At 40.2% G+C, this 22561-nt stretch overlaps 1 protein-coding gene across 3 annotated transcripts in view; it reads right to left on the reverse strand.

The window, feature by feature from the left end:
* LOC122554325 (AP-1 complex subunit mu-1-like) overlaps positions 1 to 22561 on the reverse strand; it is a 50253-nt gene that overhangs the window by 11932 nt on the left and 15760 nt on the right. For all 3 annotated transcript variants that reach the window (XM_043699165.2, XM_043699168.2, XM_043699167.2), the window contains exons 4-9: positions 21752 to 21882; positions 16510 to 16657; positions 14941 to 15067; positions 11921 to 12057; positions 8506 to 8577; positions 180 to 338 (exon numbers count right to left, since the gene is read on the reverse strand). In XM_043699165.2, coding sequence (XP_043555100.1) covers positions 180 to 338; positions 8506 to 8577; positions 11921 to 12057; positions 14941 to 15067; positions 16510 to 16657; positions 21752 to 21882 — 774 coding nt within the window. The remainder of the gene's footprint in view (positions 1 to 179; positions 339 to 8505; positions 8578 to 11920; positions 12058 to 14940; positions 15068 to 16509; positions 16658 to 21751; positions 21883 to 22561) is intronic.

The raw sequence follows: 22561 nt of genomic DNA on the forward strand, positions 1-22561 counted from the left end.
CAATAAAATACTGGGTTTCTTCATAAAGTTTGAAGTTTTCCTGAAATCAAGAGAGATAAAATTGGAAATATTTTAGTTGAAATGATTCCTCTTTAATGGCAATCATCTGTAGCCAGCTGTCAAGTTGCCCCCAATAAACAGGCCTGACTATTAGACAATGTATTTTATAGTGGACTTACTTGAATAGAATTTATAGACCAGATGATAACACTGTCCTCAGGTACCCATTCTATGCAACCTTTAGCTGTGCTGAACTTTGGAGACGAAGCATCGCTGGGGACAGGGATGATGATGGCAACATCTGTAGCAGTCAGACGCTCTTTGAATTTTCCTTTAACCTGCAACATCATAAATATAGTCAACTGGAGAGGAACATTCTTTCTGTGCTGTAATTGATACATTTAGGTTTGGTCCAACTTTGCTCAGGTAATGCACTGATCGTCACAAACCAACAAAACTCCTTTTCAATCCCTGACCTTATTAGGTTAGTTACAAAGCATAATGCATGATTTTTAAAAAAAAAATAAAAGAGTTATAATTAAATAGTTGTACATTTGTCATGTTTGGGATAGCATTTTTAAATTTAGAGTATGCAAAGAGGATTGTATTTCAATCAGCTTGGATGGAATAAAATAGAAATTGCTGGTGAAACTCAGCAGGTCTGTTAATGTTTCAAGTCTGGTGGTTCTTCACCTGGACTGAGTGGATCTGCCAGTAATTGCAGTTTTCATCTCAGATATTCAGCATCTGTGGTTCTTTGTTTTATTTTAGTAAACCTGGATGGTTTGATGGTTAGTGACGAAAGGAAGGCTAATATTGTTTCACTGGGAATAGGTACATGGTACTTATGTTTTGAGACAAAGGCTGGGTCTGTGGAAACAAAGTCCCAAAATGGTACTGGTGTTGTGCTTTCATCTTACATTACTTGTAAGCTGAAAGAGTAAAGGTCAATAAAAACTGATCAATCTTCCTATTTGGATACAAGGCTAATAATGTCTTTCATGATGCCATGAAGAGTAGGCTTGAAGGAGCCATTCATAAACCTAAGTGCATAGGATTTTCCTAGAATAGCTATGCATATCAGAAATAGCTCTTTATAATCTACCAGGATCTATCAAAGAGGGAGACGCTAGGGGCCATAAAAGTCTCAATAGTTTGCAATGCAAGAACAAGGATGAAAGCTCACATTCAGACTGAAAAGATCAAATTTGAGGAGAGTTCAAATGTCGCTAGAAAAATGTACCTCTAGCACAAGCTAGGTGAGTCTCTGCGAAAATAAAACCTCATTGCAAAATAGTTCTAAGATTATCAGTTAGCACAATGAGAAAAGAACAAGAAAAAAAATCAGATGCTAAGAATCACTACAGATTGATTCTGGGAACATTGAACATCCACATTCAGTGCAAACTGACAAGCTATTTTGAGATCTGGCTAAAAATAACATGAGCAGATTCAATTCTTTGGTTCAAAGTATAAGTTGTCTAGTTTATCTGACAGTGGTTGGGTGTAATTTTCACCCTTGGAGTGATGGGTTCAATTTTAAATATGCTAACAATAAGCTTTCTGTATTTAAAAATGGAAAGGCTGGCTTATTGTACACATTTGCCCGAAAGGTTACTGAAGAGACCATGGCTCACTGACTCTCTCATACACATGCGCGCGCGCGCGCACACACACACACCCACCCACCCACAAAAAATAGGTACGGAAAATAAAAATAATACTTCTCAAAAATGGAATCAAGTTCAGTCTCTATTAGAGCGCTGGCAAGTTGTGGCTTCATAGTTTAGTCAATAAAATTGCAGAGATATCCCAGCAGTTGCAATCTACCAGAGTTTAGATTCAGAAATAAGAATGAATATGGAATACAGAGGAGAGAGAAGGTCCTTGTTCCTTTTTCAAGAGGCTTCAGAGAGGTACTTTAGCTGTCCAATTAACTGGAAGTAGCCTGATCGCTGTTTGCAGAACACCTATCTCTCTTTCTCATTGAAAGCTGTGTCGTGCAGTTATTTTAAAGAAGGTGGAAGGATGGTCACTACATCATGTGATGTGGACAATCTACAAACTCAACCTTTAGATAAAGCTTTGGAGCAATTCTTACAGTTTGTTACATGTTCTCTCATCTGCTGTGTGGTTCTTGCATCTTAATGTTTCCTATCAGTTCAACATTTTTTAAGACCATTAAAGTCAAATTGTGAGTAGCCATTGAACACTGATGTGTTTTTCTTGTCTAGAGATATCTCCTTTTGTTTCCTCGAGGGATAGTGGACTGTTTGAATCCACTAGACGAGCCAGGTGATCCTAGAAATTCATTTTGAATCAGGTTTTTAAAAAATATTTAGTCCAATTTAAAACAAAAACATTAAAAATACAGATTAAGATACATAAAACATCATGAAAACACCATCATGACAAAACAAAGATAGTGTTCTGTCAGCAGTGTTTGAGATGCTCGTCATGTCTTAAAACTTGAATTCTTGACGTGCCATTCTATTTATTTTTACAACTTATTGATCACTATGGATACAATTAGTGTCAATCTCCTGGTTGAGACTCTTGCCTATGATTGCTGTCCAATTACTCCTCCTGGAAAGTAAGTCAAATTTGGAGATGTTGCCTTGGTGCTGGTGATGAAGAATGATCCCCAAAGCGATGTGCTGTAGGCAACCACTGCATATACTTTAATGGGAATGGCAAATGGCACCTAAATGGTCAAATATAAGGTAAGGCTAGGGAACAGACATAAACAGTGACAATTTAATTAAATGGCTTTTCACTTCACAGCATAATACAACTGAAAGATCTTGGCTGTAGGTAGCTCCTTAAAACTAAGTGTGCAATACAATATGTAACTGCAAGGAAACATAACTACTTGTTCTTTATTTTGAGCTACATTCAAAAGACAGAATACAAAATCCATGCCCTACTGTTCCATGAATAAAGCTGGGCAGATACTATTTTATTTATTGATTTATTCATGAGATTTGGCCATTGTCAGCACCTATTGCCCATCACCAATTGTTTGTAAGAAGATTGTGCTGAGCTGCTCTTTTGAACCAGTAGAGTATAGGTAGACTCAGACTGCTGTCAGAGAAGGAATTCCAGGATTCTGACACAGAAGCAATGAAAGAATGGCAGTATATTTCCACATTGGCTTGGAGGAGAACTTGCACCTGGAGGTGCTCCCTAGTATCTGCTGCCTTTGGCCTTTGAGATGATAGAGGTCACAAGTTTGGAAGGTGCAGTCCAAGGAGCCTTGGTGAATTTCTGTAATGCATCTTGCTGCCACTGAGCATCACTGGTGGACAGATTAAATGCTGGAGGTGTTAGATAGGGAGTCAACCAAATGGGCTGCTTTGCCCTAGATGTTGCTGGCCTCCTTGAGTGTTATAGGAGCTACACTCATTTATGGAAAGAGAGAGATTTCCATACTCAGAGTCATAGAGACATACATCATGGAAACAGATGCGTGGCCCATGCTGACCAATATCTTAAATTATCTAGTCCCATATCACCCTTCCTATTCATATACCCATCCAAATGCCTCTTAAATGTTGGAATTCTATCAGCTTCCACCATTTCCTCTGGCAACTCATTCTGTAAATGTGCCACCCTCTGCATCAATAAGTTGCCCCTCAGGAAACTTTTAAATTTTTCCCCCCTCACCCATGCCCTCTAGTTCTGGACTCCCTCGCCAGGGAAAAGAGTGTCTATTTACCCTATCCAGGCCCCTCATGATTTTATAAACCTCTATAAGGTCACCCTTCAGCCTCTGATACTCCAGGGAAAACAGCCCCAGCATATTCAACCTCTCCCTATAATTCAAACCCTCCAACCCTGGCAACATCCTTGTAAATGGGCAGCACGGTGGCACAGTGGTTAGCACTGCTGCCTCACAGCGCCAGAGACCCGGGATCAATTCCCACCTCAGGCGACTCTCTGTGTGGAGTTTGCACATTCTCCCCGTGTCTGCGTGGGTTTCCTCCGGGTGCTCCGGTTTCCTCCCACAATCCAAAAATGTGCAGGTTAGGTGAATTGGCCATGCTAAATTGCCCATAGTGTTAGGTGAAGGGGTAAATGTAGGGGAATGGGTCTGGGTGGGTTGCGCTTCGGTGGGTTGGTGTAGACTTGTTGTGCCGAAGGGCCTGTTTCCACACTGAGTAATCTAATCTAAATCTTTTCTGAACCCTTTCAAGTTTTGCAACATCTTTCTGATAGGAAGGAGACAAGAATTGCACACAATGTTTCAAAAGTGGCCTAACCAATGTCAACATGACCTCCTAACTCCTGTACTCAATACTCTGACCAATAAAGGAAAGCTATCTTCTTCACTATCCTATGTACCTGAGATTCTACTTGCATGGAATTATGAGCCTGCACTCCAAGATCGCTTTGTTCAGCAATACTCCCCAGGATCTTAATGTTAAGTGTAGAAGTCGTGCCCTCATTTGCCTTTCCAAAATGCAGCACCTCACATTTATCTGAATTAACCTCTATCAGCCACTCCTCGGTCCATTGGCCTGTCTGATCGATCCCATTGTGCTCCGAGGTAAACTTCTTCGCTGTCCACAACACCTCCAATTTTGGTGTCATCTGCAAACTTACTAACTTTACTTCCTATGTTCACATTCAAATCATTTATATAAATGATGAAAAGCAGTGGACCCAGCACTAATCCTTGTGGCACACCACTGGTCACAGACATCTTGTCTGGAAAGCAACCCTCCACCACCACCCTCTGTCTTCTATGTTCGAGCCAGTTCTGTATCCAAACAGCTAGTTCTCCCTGTATTCCATGAGATCTAACCTTGCTGATCAGTTTCCCATGGGGAACCTTGCCGAACACCTTACTGAAGTCCATACAGATCACATCCACTTCTCTGCTCTTATCAATCCTCTTCGTCACTTCGTCAAAAAACCTTAATCAAATTAGTGAGACGTGATTTCCCACGCACAAAGCCATGCTGACTATCCCTAATCAGTCCTTGCTTTTCCAAATACATGGAAATCCTGTCCTTCAGGATTCCTTCCAACAACTTGCCCACCACCAATGTCAGGCTCACCGGTCTATAGATCCCTGGCTTTTCCTTACCACCTTTCTTAAATAGTGGCATCACGTGAGCCAACCTCCAGTCTTCTGGCACCTCACCTGTGACTATTGATGATACAAATATCTCAGCAAGGGTCCCAACAATCACTTCCCACAGAGTTCTAGGGTACACCTGATTGGGTCCTTTATGCATTTTATGCATTTATCCACCTTTATGCATTTTAAGACTTCCAGCACCACCACCTCTGTAATAAACATTTTGAAAAATGTCATAATTTATTTCCTCACATTTCATATCTTCCATGTCCTCCTCCACAGTAAACACTGATGCAAAATATTCATTTAGTAATTCCTCCATCTCCTGTGGTTCCACACATTTGTTACCTTGCTGATCTTTGAGGAGTCTTTTTCTCTCCCTAGTTACCCTTGTGTCCTTAATGCATTTATAAAATCCCTTTGGTATGTCCTTAACCCTATTTTGCCAAAGCTATCTAATGTCTCCTTTTTGCCTTCCTGATTTCCTCTTAAGTATACTCCTACTGCCTTTATACTCTTCTAAGGATTCACTCGATCTCTGCTATCTATATCAGACATATGCTTCCTTCTTTTCCTTGACCAAAACCTCAATTTCTCTAGTCACCCAGCATTCCTTATACCTACCAGCCTTGCCTTGCACCCTTACAGGAACATATTTTCTCTGGACTCTTGTTATCTCATTTTTAAAGGCTTCCCATTTTTCAGCCATCCCTTTACCTGCAAACATCCACCCCCAAATCAACTTTTGAAAGTTCTTGCTTAATACTGTCAAAGTTGGCCTCCCTCCAATTTAGGACTTAAACTTGGATTAGATCTCCAAGTCTATACTTTTCCATCACTATTTTAAAACTATTAGAATTATGGTTGTTGGCCTCAAAATGCTCACCCACTGTCACTTCGGTCACCAGCCCTGACTTATTTCCCAAGAGTAGGTCAAGTTTTGCAGCTTCTCTAATAGGTACATCCCTCTACTGTCTCACAAAATGTTCTTGTACACACCTAACAAATCCCTCTCCACCTAAGCCCTTGACACTATATCAGTCCGAGTTTATGTATGGAAAGTTAAAATCCTCTACTATAACCACCCTATTATCCTTACAGATAACTGAGATCTCCTTACAAATTTGTTTCTCAATTTCCCACTGACTACTGGGGGGGTCTATAGGATAATCCTAATAAAGTGATCATCCCTTTTGTATTTCTCAGTTCCACCCAAATAACCTCTCTGGATGTATTCCCAGGAATATCCTCCCTAAGGACAGCTGTAATTTATCCCTTACCAAAAGCACTACTCCTTGCTTTCTATCCTTTCTGTAGCATTTGTATCCTGGAACACTAAGCTGCCAGTCCTGTCCATCCCTGAGCCACATATCTGTAATTGCTATGATATCCCAGTCTCATGTTCCTAACATGCCGTCAGTTCATCTGCCTTCCCTGTTAGGCCTCTTGCTTTGAAATAAGTGCAGTTTAATTTATTGGTCCTACCTTGTTCTCTGCTTTGGTCCTGCCAGCCCAGATTGTTTGACTTTATCCTTTTCCCAATTGTAGCAGTCTCAAATTGATCTCTTTCCTTCTTATCGCCCTGGGTCCCCACCAACTGGTATAAATCTTCTAGAGTAGATCTAGCAAATCTACCTGCCAGAATATTAGTCCCCTTCCAATTCAGGTGCAATCCGTCCTTCTTGTGCAGGTCAATTTTACCCCAGAAGAGATTCTAATAATCCAAAAATGTGAACTCTTCTCTCCTGCACCAGCTCCTCAGCCATGCATTCATCAGTTCTATCCTCCTATTCCTAACCTCACTAGCTCGTAGCACTGGGAGTAATCCAGATATTACTGCCCTTGAGGACATTCTTTTTAAATTCCTGCCTAACTTTTTATATTCTCCCTTCAGCATCTCATCCTTTTTCATTCCTATGTCTTTAGCTCCAATGTGTACAATGACATCCTGCTGGTTCTCTCCCCTTTGAGAATATTCTGCACTCTCACTGAGATAGCCTTGATCCTAGAACCAGGGAGGCAACACGTCATTCTGATTTCTTGCTGCCAGCCACAGAAACGTCTGTATGTGCCCATGACTAGAGAGTTCCCTATCACAATCGATCACTTGGAACCTGACATACTCCTCATTACATTAGAGCCTGTCTTGGTATCACAAACATGACTGTTCATGGTACGTTCCCCTGAGAGTCCATCACCCCCTACATTTTCCAAAACGATATTATTTGTTTGAGATGGGATAGCCACAGGGAGACTTCTGCACTACCTGCCCCCTTCTCTTACCTTTCCTAGCGATAACCCATCTACCTGATAATCTGCAGTTTTTTCTCCCTTCCTAAAACTACCATCCATCACATCCCCTCGCTCCTGCAAATTCCTCATTGCCTCTAAATGCCATTCCAACCAATCCATGTGATCTGATAGGATTTGCAACCAAAGTCACTTCCTGCAGACATGGAAACGTGGTAGCATGGAAGCGTTCCCTAATTTCCTACATCTGACAAGAAGAGCACATCACTCTACTAAAGGCCATCTTTGTTCCTTGACTTGTATTTTGTAGTTGATGGACAGACTTTCAAGAGCCAGATGGCGAGTTACATTCTGCAAAATTTCTAGCTACTCCTCCTCTCCTGGAGCTGCAGTATTTACATAGCTGTTCAGATCAGTTCAGTCTCTGCTCAATGGTAACCCACAGAGTGTCGACAGTAGGGATTTGGTGATGATAATAGCATTAAAAGGATTGTATTTGCATTCCCTCTTGTTGAAAATGACATTGCCTGGCACTTAAGTGATAATTAATATCCTCACCTAACATCAGTCCAAGCTTATTGCCCATGTATTGCTACATTTTAAGTCAATTGCTTCAGTGGTTGAGCAAATAGTGATGAAAATTGTGGTATCATCGCCAAACAGTCCCACTTCTGACCTTCTGATGGACGGAAGATCATTTTGATGAATCATCTGAAGATGGTGGGTCATTGGACACTGTTGCAGGAGTTCCTTGGGAAAACGTCCTGAGATGTTTGACTATAAACTACAGCTATCTTTCTTTGAGCCAAGTATGATTTCAACTAACAGAAAGTTTTCCTGCCGATTCCCAATGACTCTAGTTTTGCCATGGTTACTTGACACCATACACTATCAAATGCTGCATAGATGTCAAGGGCAGTGACATGCATATTATTGGAAGTAACTCACTTCAATTGATTTATTTCACAATTCACAATAACGTAAAGGGAGTTAAGGAGAGAACAACGGTGAACAGAACTTTCTTTTAAATTAAAGAATATTTAATTATGAGTTTTCTTTTGACACCATCAGGTCTCTTGTTCTGAGCTTTATAACTATAAAAAGACTAATTAAACATTCTATTTATGCCATAAACCAAACATTCCTTTACTTTCCAATCAATTTCTTACCTTTGCTGTGATTTCTATTCTGCTGTGTGTGTATCTCTGCACATTTGCTTCAACAAATAGATATGGTTGGACCTGAACAGACGTGCACACATCAATACAATACACTCTCAAGCAGTTTATTCAATTAACTAAATAGATTAAATTAAGTTAAATTGAATGCTATTTTCCTATAAATATTTAAATCTATAATGTTTGTTATATGCACATATCTTTCATTCATTCTGTTGGAATTTTGCAACAAATTAATTGCTCTTGTAATGACCAATTCAGTTAATACAAGAGGAAGGCCTGGATTTTTGCGACCAAGGCATAGCTTGCAAAAGAAAGGTCCTGACTTGCTGGGCCTACGTCGGTAGAAATGTTGCAATTTCTGCTCCAGCTGTGGGATGGAGTCAGGCCTGCTGACCCCAGAAGCTGAGCTTTGGTGGATAAAAAGATGGCTGAGTGCCAAGATGGGCTGACTTGATTTACCATCTCAATTTAGTAAGACTCAAACCCAGCTGTATTGAAGGCAGTTAGGACCCTCTAGCCCTCACCCTCAGACCCTGTCAACTATATGCTTTATTTATTCTATCTATAATGTGCACAGGAAAAATGGTATGGGAATCATTGGTGGGGTGGAAAGGGTCATGGGTTGGAATTGAGGGTGTGTGGGGGTAATGAAAGGGCCGTTGAATTTGCCTTTCAGACAAAAGTTCCTAAATCCAGTCTAGGGTTCACAACACCTCCAAGGGGACGTGGACTATGATTGATGGAGAGGCTGGTCTAGTTCCACATACATTCTAGGGCTTATGAGACGTGTACCTGCACAATGAAGCCATCTAGGTTGCAAGTGCAGAGTACAGGCTCACAACTTGAATCAGTGAAAACCTGGGCATTGGGAGTGGAGGTGGCAGTCCCAGAACTGGGTACCACCTGTAATTTTAAATTGGCTCAGAGTCAACTCCGTGAAAATGCACATCCAAGGCTTTGCAGTTATGAGCTCAGACAGCATCTCAGTCAATAATATTGTTCCTGTACTACTTTTATATCAGAATAAGACCCAGCAATATATGCTGCCACATTAATAAAATTGGATCCCAAATATTAACAGATGAGCCTTTCACCATTAGGTTGAGACCAGCATTTAAATCTAAACATTCTCCTAGATATTTGAAGTAGCAGCAATTATTAGATTGCCACCCCATTAATCTTCCATCTGACTTGACTCATATTTAATGCCAATGGCAGGTATGCGGAGTAGGGGGAGGTGACAACTGGGATAGAGGATCAGTGACAGTAACTGAAGGGTCAGTTCTGGAGTTACCAGCAGTTGGACCAGGTCCTTACCACCTAATGACCCTGGGGAACTTTTTGGGTTATTCAAGAAGGAACTCCTGATGTAATTTAAAGTATGTGAATACTGTAAAATAAGGTGCTTTAACAGATCAGAAGCGGTGTACAGGAATGGCCAGGTGTCGCACTCAGCTTCGCACTAAGCTTCCACTCAGCTCCTGATGCTGAACAGCCACGAACAGGCCCTTCAACACATCAGCAATGATGATAACATAGAACAATACAGCACAGAAAAGGCCATTCAGCCCTCAATGTTGCGTTGACCTGTGAACTATTCTCAGCTTGTCCCTCTACACTATCCCAAAATCATCCACGTGCTTATCTAAGGATTGTTTAAATCTCCCAAAGAGGCTGAATTAACTACATTAGCAGTAGGGCATTCCACGCCCTCTCAGTTTACAATCTTTGAGCACAAGTAGCCACTGCAACCGTACCACATTTGTGGATGGAATTACCTGGAGGTTGGTTGGGTGCGGACCAGAGTGGAGATGGAGTGGGAGAGGGGAAAGATGGTGCAAGAGTGTGCAGGCACGGAGGTGTTGCATCAACCCAAGACTGCAGATGGTAGGACACTTCCTTTCACTGTGTGGCAATTTCAGGGGGCTTTCTTGCCAACGTAAATGGTGTTTGATCAACTTGCAGGAGTTTTTTTTGAAGAGCTAATAGAAAGAGTCTACAAGGGCAATGCTGTTGATGTGACGAGAGTGGACTTCCACAAAATGCTTAATATAGTGCCACACAACAGACTTATGAGAAAAGTTATAGCTTACAAAATAAAAGGGACAGGAGCAACATGGATAAAATATTAGCTGAGTGATAAGAAATAAAATAATGGTCAATGGATCATTTTCAGGCTGGAAGGTGCTTTGTATTGGAGTTTCCCTTAGTTTAGCATTGGGACATTTGGTTTTCTTGATGTGTAGTAATGGTCTGGATCATGGCGTGTGGGAGACAAGTTCACAGTTTGCAGATAGTATGAAACTTCAAAGCATTATAAAGGACAGTGTAAAACTTCAAAAGGACAGACAATTTGGTGAAGTGGGCAAATGAAGTGGCAAATAAAGCTCACTGCAGAGAAATGTCACATGTGACACATTTTAGTAGGAATAACATGGACAGACAATATAAAATAAGGGATACAATACTAAATGGGATCCAGGAGCAGAGACACCTGGTCTATGTGGTTACAGATCATTGGAAGTGGCAGGACAGGTAGAGAGAGCAATAAGTAAAGCATACAGTATCCTTAGCTTTTATTAATAGAAGCATAGAATACAAGAACAAGCGTGATTTTGAACATGCACAAGACCACTCGTTAGACCTTACCTGGAGTATTGTGAACAGTTTTGGGTACCAAACCACATGAAGGATGTGAAGGCAGTGGAGAGAATGTAGAAGAGATTTACAAGGGATAAGAAACTTTATTTATGACAATAGATTGAAAGGTTGAAATGTCCTTCTTGAAGAGAAAGTGACGATCTGATGAAATTTTCATTATTATTAAGGATTTGACAGTAGACAGGGACAAAACTGGTCCCACTCAAAAAGCATCAAGTGATTTGCAAAAGAAGCAAACGCAATGTGGGAAAGAACTTTTTCACACAAATGGTTCAGGTCTGGAATGCACTGCATGAAAGCATGATGGAGGTAGGTTTACTAAGACATTCAAGAGGGCATTGTATGATTATTTAAACAGAAACAATATTCAAGGTTGTGAAGAAAAGACATAAAAATGGCATTATGGCTTAATTGTCATTTGAAGAGCCATTGGAGAGAGTTGGCTGAGTGGCCTCTTTCTGTGCCATATCTCTTCTGAGATTCTGTGTTCCTGACCCCAAATCAGCCTCATTAAGAATGGCCTGTGGGGGTACTGTCATGGCAGTAATCTGCCAGGTATATGTGTACAGGTATATTGGTTAAGTAAAAATGTTACAAGGACAAGACAGATATATAGCAATATGATATGCCACAAATTCATTGAAGTTCTTTCACATGCCCAGTTCTTTTCTCAGATACATCTTTTGTTTGTTATACTGCATATCACTATTATAATATACTAATAAAACTATTCATATCTTACTTGACTGGTGACGCGATATGACATCAGCTCAAAATCCTTGTCTGGTGGGATGAAGGAGATGACACGTTCATTTTCAAAGCGAGACAGCCGGACGCAAGAATGAAATTTTACGTCCTCAAAGTCCACCACATTTTCTCCTTTAGAGCAAAAAGGGAGTTATTGATGAGGATTGAAGCTCTTACTTCATTTATCAATGAGTGAAATGCTGTTAAATCAGTTTAAATTGTTTTTAAAATGAAGCAATTTTACACAACATGAGTTTCAATGTTTCTGGCAGAAATGTCTTCTTGGACTTGGATCGTTATATTATATAGTTATTTGGATTCCAGAGCTGAATATATCTGTCTATTGCTTTAAAATTGCTTTAAAATTGAAATGTAGCTATGAAAATAAAATTCTTTCTAGTTTCTAGAAATGACATTTGCCAGCCAACAACCCAGTCTAAAGGAAGGTCAGAAATTACACAACACCAGGTTTATTTAAAATCACAAGCTTTTGAAGTGCCTTCATCTGATGAAGGGGCAGTGCTCCAAAAGCTTGAGATTTCAAATAAACCTGTTGGACTATTGCCTGGTGTCATGTGACTTCTGACCTTGTCCACCCCAGTCCAACACTGGCACCTCCACATCCTGCCTTAAGCAAGAATTTGCTCTAAAAAAAACAGAAGATCAGAGAAGTAGTTCTTGACTATGATTTATAATGGTTGAATCTGTTACACAAGGTTTTAATTATGACCTAATGGAAATTTCAGATCTTCATAAAACTGGATTTAAGTTACACATTTTCCTTCTCAAGCAAAATATGCTTAGGCATAAATATGGAAATTATATATCTTGTAAAGAAAGCTAATCTGTCTTTAAAATGGACACATGACGTTTTACAAAATGGCTCTCAGAAGTCATATGATTCATTTTGTGAATTCAATTTCAGCCAAACCAGACAATCAGACTGTGTTATCTTAAGATAATTCAAGGATTCCAGAGCAGTCTTTTGACTCTGAAAGTGTCAAGTCACCTTTTGTTTTTTTTTTGCACTTGTGTGCTAATCATAAAGGATTGGGATGTATCAAGATAAAGCCATGAGGTAGTGATAGAGGCATTGGATTAGCAACCCAGAATCCCAGACCAACATCCAGACAAGGGCTCAAATCCTACCATGGCAGATGGGGATATTTGAAGTCAATAAAATTGGAGTTGGCACAATGGCAACATGTAACCATCAACTGTTGCAAAAAAAAACACAGTAGGTTCACTAATGTCCTTTAGGGAAGGAAACTACCATCCTTATCTAGTCTCGTGACTATACATCACATGACGCCAGACCCACAATAATATGATTCTTAACTGCCTTCTAGGCAATTAGGGATGGGGAATAAATGGTGCCCTAGCCCACAATGCTGGCTAATTAAAAAAGAAAGGGGTCTCCAACTCCTGTTGTTTAACTGCCAACTATCAGTCCAAACTAGATTCTGCAGGACTGCAGAGTTTAAAACTGATCCATTGGTAGCGGAATCGATCAACAAGCTGCTTTCACTGTTTGGTATGTAAGTAGTCCTTATGTTGTAGCTTCACCAGGTTGATACTTCTTTTTAAGTATACCTGGTGCTGAGCATAGGTTTGCTCCCTGAGCTTGAAGGTTCATTTCCAGACGTTTCATCACCCTACTGGGTAGCATCTTCAGTGGGCCTCTATTTATATGTTTGGGTTTCTCTCTATAAATAGAAAGCAGGAATTTTCAGCAGTGCTTCGCCCAAGGACCACTGAAGATGTTACCCAGTAGGATGATGAAACGTCTGGAAATGAACCTTCCAGCTCAGCAAGCAAACCTACATCCAAAACCTCAATCTGAGCTACAAATCTTCTCAAAACTCGCTAATACCTGGCCCTGCTTTTGGCATGTCCTCCTGCAATCTTTATTGAAGCATGGTTATTTTCCCAATTTTTTGAGAATGGTGGAGGGGGGGGGTATATGAGGGACTGTAAGGGTGCAGATTGTATTCCAATTCTACTGATGGCTCACCGTGCCTCATGGATGGCCAGTCATCAGCCATTTAATATAGTGGTAGTACCACACAAGCAATGGAGGGTACCCAGAACTTGAAGATAGAACAATGGACAACACAGTGATCACTCCAATCCATGTTGTCATTGACAGGTGCATCTGCAACAGATTAGTGGGGACAAGGTCAAGTAGACTTTTCCCTCTTGTTGGTTCCCTTGCCAATTGCTGCAATCCCAGTTTAGCAGCCATGTCCTTTGAGACTCAGCCATGTTTGACTAGCGTTGAACTGGACAAGAAAAACACATCACAAGGAATTCCAGCATAATTTACTTTGCTTTGTGGAACAATGATCCATCAAGTTAACATTTTCAGCTGTTTGGTTTTGATTGTGATAAAACTGTCTGGTGATAGTCACTTCAAGGAGAACAGTTAATACACTGCAAAAGAGAGGCATCTTGAAACAGAAACAGGCCCCCACAAGGAGACAGCTGGGGCAAAGCTAGAGGACTGCTGTACTGAACCAGGCGCCAAGAGCCACAACCTGCAGTGTCGTAAAAGTGAAGCAAAGGGACCATCACTGATTCCCACAACCTGTTATCATGATCCACCAATGCAAGCAACCTCCAACATTCAATTCCAGAATATACTTATATATTCATACAAAGGGACCTATCCTCTTTTAAGCAAATGGAATTTGTCTATATTGCGCATTTATTGAATTAAACAATAACACTGGAGAACAGCACCTTCCTGGTGCATTCTCCATAGCAACGTCTCAAACCAAAGCTGACCTGCCAACCAGTCAGCAACCTTTCTTGTGCAGTACAAATTGTTGCTTGCCTTGAAATTGGCCATTCTTGTGTCTGTCCTAGTAAATGCAGGTAAAACAAAAGCTTCAACAGCAGGTTTTACTAACAACAGGGTATGTGACTGGGAAAAATTGTAAAAAATGTTGCTCTTGGGAGACATTCTATGCCTTTTAAATTACCATTTTCTTTCATTTCACGTTGGATACTTACTTGGGTTCTGGTTGAAAAGAGCATTGTCGTTAAAACATAAAGTGACTTCGGGCATCCCACTCAAGCAGCAGTTTATCAGAATCTGTCCCAAAATCTCACTGTGAACCACACAGCCACGAGCATTAACCTGCAAAAATTCACTTTTAGATGTCTGGAGTTATTTAGAAGGCTCATTAATGTTACTGTTTTACTGGTAGCTATGACTTTATATATGTTTGGAGTTATGGAGATTAGGACAGCTTCCATATCTCTAACCATGGTAGTGATGCAGCGGTGGTGACAGGATTAAAGAGTCAGGCTGGCAGGGAGCAGTGCGCGAATGAGGAGATAATAAAAGAGAAAGTTGGAGAGGGCACAATGTGAGACAGTGAAAGGACTAAAGATTGAGCTTGATAAAGAGCAGCACACAGAGAGAGGTTAAACAGCAAATCTAAAGGGACAGTGTCTGACTGGCATGAGGATTAAAGAGTGAATACAAGATAGAACTGTAGTAGAGTGAGAGGGAACAGTGGGACACAGTGAGGGGGAAGTGGTCACCCCAAAGGCAGATGGGGCTAAAGGCAATAGTTGATTGACCACCTGGAAGGGTAGCAAGAGGCAGACAGCTTTGGAATCTTTGTGCCACTCTCAGATACTGACTGCTGGAAGTGACAATACCTTGAAGTGGTGCAATCCAGACAACGGCATCATTGGGCTACGTAGGAAGAAATAGCAAAGCATAGAAATGTAGTGGTTATAGAAGATTTCAGAGTTAGAGGAACACACAAAACAATTCTGTAAACAACTGACAGCTCCCTGTGTCATCTGTGTGCTCAGGGGAGGGGCATCACAGAGAGCATGCAGAATATTCTTCAGAATATGCAAGAGGAAGGGACTGAGTTAAAAGTTGTTATACATGTTGGTAACAATGACAGAGATGGCAACTATAGGAATATAGGAATGGGAATATGCTATTCAACCCACTAAGCCTGCCCACCATTCAATACAATCAATGTCTTTTACTCACTCCATAACCCTGCGTGCCACTCATAACCAGAGGTGTATTAATCACAACCTTGACATACTCAAAGACTGAGCTTTCATCATCCTCAGGGGTAGAGAATCCCTAAGGTTCACAACTCTCTGACTAAAACTCTCTCTCCTCAACTCAGACACAAGTGGCATCTCTTTTCTTTTGAAGTCGTGCCCCCTGGCTCTAGACTCACCAGCTCAGAGAAAACATTTTAACTGCAATTTCCATGTCTTTTGTTAGCCAGCTTTGGAATTTCAACCCTGAAGAGTTGTGGAGGCTGAGCCATTGAAGATAGTCAAGTCTGAGAAAGATAGATTCTTGGAGCATAGAGGACTTTGGTTATGTGAAACAGGCAGGAATGAGAAGTTGAGGCCAAGATCAGATTGGCTATGATCTTATTGAATGGGAAAACAAACTCTGGGGCTGTATGGCCTAATTTTGCTCCAATTCTTTCATATTCTTATTGAGTTAATCATTTTTAACCAGGCAATGTTGGTACATTTAACTCAACTGTTCTATATCAATACCCAAGGTTACCTTCCAAAGTATGCACTAACCAGGAAGTTAATAGATTCAATGACATCCATGAAAAGTTCATTCCTCCGATACTTGATTCCTTCAGATCTCCAGGATACTGCATTGGTGACAGCAGCTGGGGGCTTAGGTGCTCCCTGCTTCAATTTGTAACCTTCCTGTGTAATATATCTGTGTCAAACCACAAAATGACAGACAAAGATGAAATGCTTTACAAACAGAATGAACTATTACACTAACCGTTTGCTTTTATAGTGCCATTAACTTAAAAATGCCTTCGAGATTACAATGTATAGAAGGAAGGAGGAAACGGAATAGATAAGTGAAACAATGCAGAGCCATGGATGGAGAGATGATGGTGGTTAGGACAGAAACAAGTTAGAAAGCTTGGGTTTCACAAGGTTTCCTTGTAAGTGAGCAGAGACAAAGAATTGTATCAAGCAAGTGGATTGAAACAGCTGAAACTCTGTGAAGCTTTAGCAGGAGGAGGGTTGGAAAATGCAGAAGAGGTCTTAGTTGAGAACCTGAGGAGTGGGATGGGGAACATAAGGCAAAGTGATGATCTAAAAAATGCTATAGAACAACAAAGGACAAGTAACCAAATCAAATTTGTTTATTTTTCTTCAAATTGGAGCCTGGTGGATGTCACTTGGTTATCTCTTCCTAATCCAAATCTGAACGAAAAGAACTTTATAAAGTTTTCAGCAGAATAGATTTTTAGACTTAAGGGGAAACATTCTGTCCATTTCCACCTTTATGTGCTAAGGGGTTCTTTACAGTGTACTGTTTTTAGAAAATACATTCAAGTTCTCTTTTAAGACCATAAGACATAGGAGTGGAAGTAAGGCCATTCAGCCCATCGAGTCCACTCAGCCATTCAATCATGGCTGATGGGCATTTCAACTCCACTTACCCACAATCCCCCCACAGCCCTTAATTCCTTGTGACATCAAGAATTTATCAATCTCTGCCTTGAAGACATTTAGCGTCCCGGCCACTGGCTATATTCCCTCACCTTCTCACTTCAATGCTTGTGTTTTCCCTTTTGTATAATATTGAAAGGTTTGGTTAGCTGGGAAGACCAATTTTTCTATTATATCAATTTCTCTAATCCCACCACCCTGCCTCAAAATTCATTCAAAAAAGGCACCTGAACAGTGTCCACTGCAAAATGCACCTTACATAATCCATTGTTTTTGTGTTAGTAATTCTTTAGCATGGACAATCTTCACTTCCTCATTTTCCTTCTCAGAGTTCAGTATGTATTAATAAATGTGTTATAGGCTAACAAAATCCAAGGAGTCTTTCGATATCAATTTAGCTGAGCTAACCTGATCCAATTCAATCTAGAACATTTCAATTCAGTGTTCTGATCTATTCCATATTATTTTTATTCCTAAATTTCATAGGCCATCTGACTTTGCTTGACCATTAATAACCTACCAATACAAGTTTTTAAAGAAAACAGCTATAAATTATTGTAGACAGATAATGGAGAAAAAAGCATTGGATAGTGGAAGTCTGAAAAATAAAAATAAAATGCTGGAAATGATGATCCAATGAGAGGTTAGCAATTTGAAATTTTAATTCCCAACAGAAATAGCATGATTAGATAGACTTACATAGTTTGAGCGAAAGGCTTAAATTCAGTCTATTGAGTAACTAAGGAAGAATTTATCAAGTTGGAACTTAAAACGGAAGTTACTGGCAACCTGTGGTTCAGCTGGTTAGGGCAAGAACTTTCAGAGTCATGCTGGTCAAAAATTATTCAGATTCAGTCTCTGGCTGAGTTGAAAACAAAGGAATGAATTTTAGCCTGGGAGCAGGTCCTGTGCAATGGGAAATAGGATTCTAGTGAGACTTGGAAAATGCCTTTCCCAAATAACCCCCAGAATTCAATTACAAAGCTGCTGTCAACTTTTTGTGCATTCATAGGTGGCTTGGTCGACAGGCTGGAGGTCCTTTTGAAAGGAAGCCAGCTCCACACAAAGCTGAAGCCTATAAGAGGCAGCTAGGTCTATATGAGAATGAGAGAGTTTGGGGGCCGATGGTGACTCACAGAGGGTTGAGTACCAAAATGACCCGGACAGTCTCAGTTACAGGGTTTGAGTGAGGCAATGCAGCATATGGGAAACTAATCATGATGGAGGGATGTTTAGACAAAAGTTGCAAGATTGAAGGCTGCCTGGTTCTTTGGGCTTAGGGAAAAAATTCCTGCTCCTAACTAACAAGCTGTTCTGGAAAGACATTTACCCTCAGCTCCTCCTCTTACTTGCAATGAGGATCATCCAGGAGAAAACAAATTGAGGGCCAGGCTCGAGGAGAGAATCCAAAATTTGAGCAAATCGGTATGAAATCAGGACTTCTGTAGGGTCACTTACCCGAGGACAAAATCAGAAACTGGAGTTGGGGCAGAGTTAAGAAAGTGGCAACAAAAAAAAGACAAACCAACTGTGACTTCATAGGAAGGCTGGGAGTTGATTAGTTGGTGAATACAGCAACTATGTTTCCCTGTCTACAAAATGGCCCAAGATCTGGGAAATTGATTACTACTGTTTTAAAAAAGTCAGGTTTGAATATTTTTCCAATAATTAAGTGACATCAACAGAAGTGGAGAGTAAATGGGTGGGTTTTTTTCTTAGCAGCAATGTTGATTTAGTAAGTTGCAGAATAGTAGAGAAATATACTGAAAGAACAAAACATGTTGAAGCTTTTCAGCTTGCCCTCATCAGAAACACAGAGGGAAGAGGCACATAGCCTGGACTGTATGCATTTCCCATAGCAATACCTTGTCTCGAGTTGACTTGTGAACCAATCAGCATCCTTTCGCATGCAGTATACATTGACACTCCCTTTGAAATCTGGCATCCTTCCCTTTGTCATGATAAGTGCTTTGACAACAGATCCTTTCTCATCAATACTTAAAAAGGTTATTAGATGAGTTACTAGCAGGGGTAAATTGGTAATGTCTAAGTTAGGGTTACTATCCACGTATGCTACAGAGTGTGGCGAGCGAGATTGCAGGTACAGATAGGCACATAGAAATAGTCAAAAATTTCGCTGAAAAGGCAGACCTGGACGTGGAATATTCCTGGATATTAAGGTGTTCAAAAATTATAAAGTAAGAAATGAACAAGGATAGCATTACTGATCAAAGAAAACATCACAGTACTGGAGAAAGAATTGTAATCATGGACAGAGTCTATTTGACTGGTGCTATGGAATAATTGGTGCAATTACTTGGTGGGAAAGATCCAAGAAATGAACTGGCCACAAGACTGACAGAGTGGCAATAATGGTGGACTTTAATCAACTGGGATATTAGTAAAGGAAAGATTGTGGGACAAGAGTTTATTTAGGAGATTTAAAAAAATAGCAAGTAATCTCCAGTCCAAAACGAAAGAAGATATGGCTAGACCTTGTTCAGAGATAGACCAAGTGGCAGTGGGGCAACATTTAGGAGACCATGATAACTGTTTCAGAAGATTTAGGTTAGCCAGGGAAAAGGACAAGGAACAAATCAGAAGAATAATAATTAATTGGGGGAAAGTCAATGCCAATCAGGTAACAATGGATTGGGCTCAAAGATCAGCAGGCAAAACAACTTAACAATGGGCAGGATAATGGAGAGAGAGTTCAAACATAATAAAGGTGTATTCCTACTGAAGAAGGAAGTAGAGCAAACAAATCCAGAGATCCCTGAATGACAAAAGATGGAATGAAATTAAGATGGAGAGGAAATGTGCTTATGACAGATGTCAGATGGATATACACAACACCAAGTTATAGTCCAATAGGTTTATTTGGAAGTACAAGCTTTTGGAGCACTGCTGCTTCAGGTAGCTAGTGGAGCAGAATCATAGGACAAAGAATTCATAGCAAAACATCATAGTGTCATACAACTGGTGCGATATATTGAACAAACCTAGGTTGCTATTAAATCTTTCATCCCTTAGAATGGGTTGCAGGTTTTGATCCATTAATACTAATGATATAGGGTGGGTCTGGGTGGGATGCTCTTTATCGGGTTGGTGTACACTTAATGGGCTGAATGGCCTGCTTCAGCACTGTAGGGATTCCATGATCATACTCATTCAAAGGCCTATAAAAGGAAAAAAAGGTAAAGCCAGCATGGACCAGGGAGGTGCTCACTCACAGAAATGATTGCACAGAAATTAAGCTGAGGATCATCACACCTCAGATGAGGGGAAGGGTTGAGAAGGAAAGTCCTCCAAAGTAACCTCAGCTGGTGCAGGAGTTGAACCCACACCGTTGACATCCTCCTGTCATACAAACCAGGCATCCAGCCAACTGAGTTAACTCACTGCCAAAGTCAAGTCACCATAGTCCTACTGGACTATAGACTTGCTGTCTTGGAGAGAGATGACTGCTGGTGGTTTAACCTGAAGGTCACCATACCTCAGGCAAGGGGCGAGGTTGGAAATGAGAGCCCTTCATGGTATCTTCAGCTGGTGCAGGAATTGAATCCACACTGTTGGCATCACTCTGCACCACAAATCACCTGTCCAGGCAGAAAAATAGTAAAAGACTGATAAATGGAGTGAGTAGGTATAAAAAGGAAATTTATGCAGGGAGGAAGAGGGAACAGCTGAGGTACTGAATCAATTTTTTGTGTCTGTCTTACCAATGGGCATGTTGCTCAGGTTATAGTGAAAGAGGAGGTAATTCACACACAGCTTTACTTGAATATTTAAATTACTAAGGTCCTGTTTGCCCTCCATCCTGCCTCAATCAAGACCTCTCTTAAACCTGACATGATGTCAAATCATTCTTTCTGCCAGCAAAAATCTCAGATTCTTGATCCTGTTAGTTGTGTAGTAGCTTCCACTAAAATTATGCTTAAACGGATGATATTTGTAAACAGGAGATGGTTTGGTTGTGATGTTGCTCTGAAGTCAGGTACTTAACTTAATTAATCACAAAAGCTCATACATGAAGAATGGCTATTAAGGCAAGGCACCATGAAACTGTACTCCAACAGAAACTTAAAGTGTGAGTTTAAAAAAGGGTGAAAACAAAACAATGGAAGGTTTAAGCTTTTTTTTAAAAAAAGCAGAAAGGAAAGACCTAACTGTGTCTAGTTTAGTTCTGTCTACTAGCAGGGACAGAATTATAGTAAAATTATTTTAAAATTATCATTTCAATTACAAAGAAACATTTCAAATCTCATTATGGATTTTTTTAGAATTAAATTTTTTTGCTTTCTTTTTTATGCAACAGAGTGGATACACTGAACATACATACTCCTGCAATATGGCTGTTTCAGTGATCTGGGGGTAACCAAAGTCCATAATTTCATCAAGAAGCTCGTACATTAGAATAAAGTTGTCCTGTATACTCTCTTGTTCAAGATCTCCAAAGTACTCAATGAAGATCTAAAATTATAAAAGAGAAACATATCTTTAGGGGTGCATTATAGATTAAGGCACCAACTTTGCACTACAAATCTCACTTGATTGTTGCATTTAAAATTTCCAACAATTAACCATACACCTTCAAAAATACTTTTCAAGAGATATTTAATGATACAGAGAACACATCTGGAAATGCTAGATCTATGTCAGATGGCTGGTAAAATCCATCTTAATTAATTGAATTCTGGATGGAGAATTAACTTTTGAGAAGGGCTGGATGCCTCTCCCTTTGCAAAGCCTCTGATTACAAAACAACAGATTGCAGTCAGTGTTAGTCTCTTGCATGATGCACCACAATTCAATTTATTAATACTCATCAATTCTGGTTTTGACCAGTTGAAGTGAACTTTTTGAAGAATAATTTGAAGAGTAGACCATGACCATGGGCTGATCAAACACTTCAATGCCTTTTACCCAACATTATAACCATTTACACTACCGATTATCAAAAATTTCTCAACCTTTAATTTAAACATACTGAAAAACTAAGCTTCCACAGCACTCTGGGGTACAGAATTTCAAAGATTACAAGAATAACTCATTCTAGTCCTAAATGGAATTCCCAATTTTTTTGTTAAAAAGTGTTCACTGGTTCTACTCTCCCCCACCAGAGGAGATATCTTACTTGCATTTATCCTAT

Source organism: Chiloscyllium plagiosum, unplaced genomic scaffold (genome assembly GCF_037043375.1).
Source record: "Chiloscyllium plagiosum isolate Xiang-an unplaced genomic scaffold, Cpla_swu_hap1 HiC_scaffold_9, whole genome shotgun sequence".
Lineage (NCBI taxonomy): Eukaryota > Metazoa > Chordata > Chondrichthyes > Orectolobiformes > Hemiscylliidae > Chiloscyllium > Chiloscyllium plagiosum.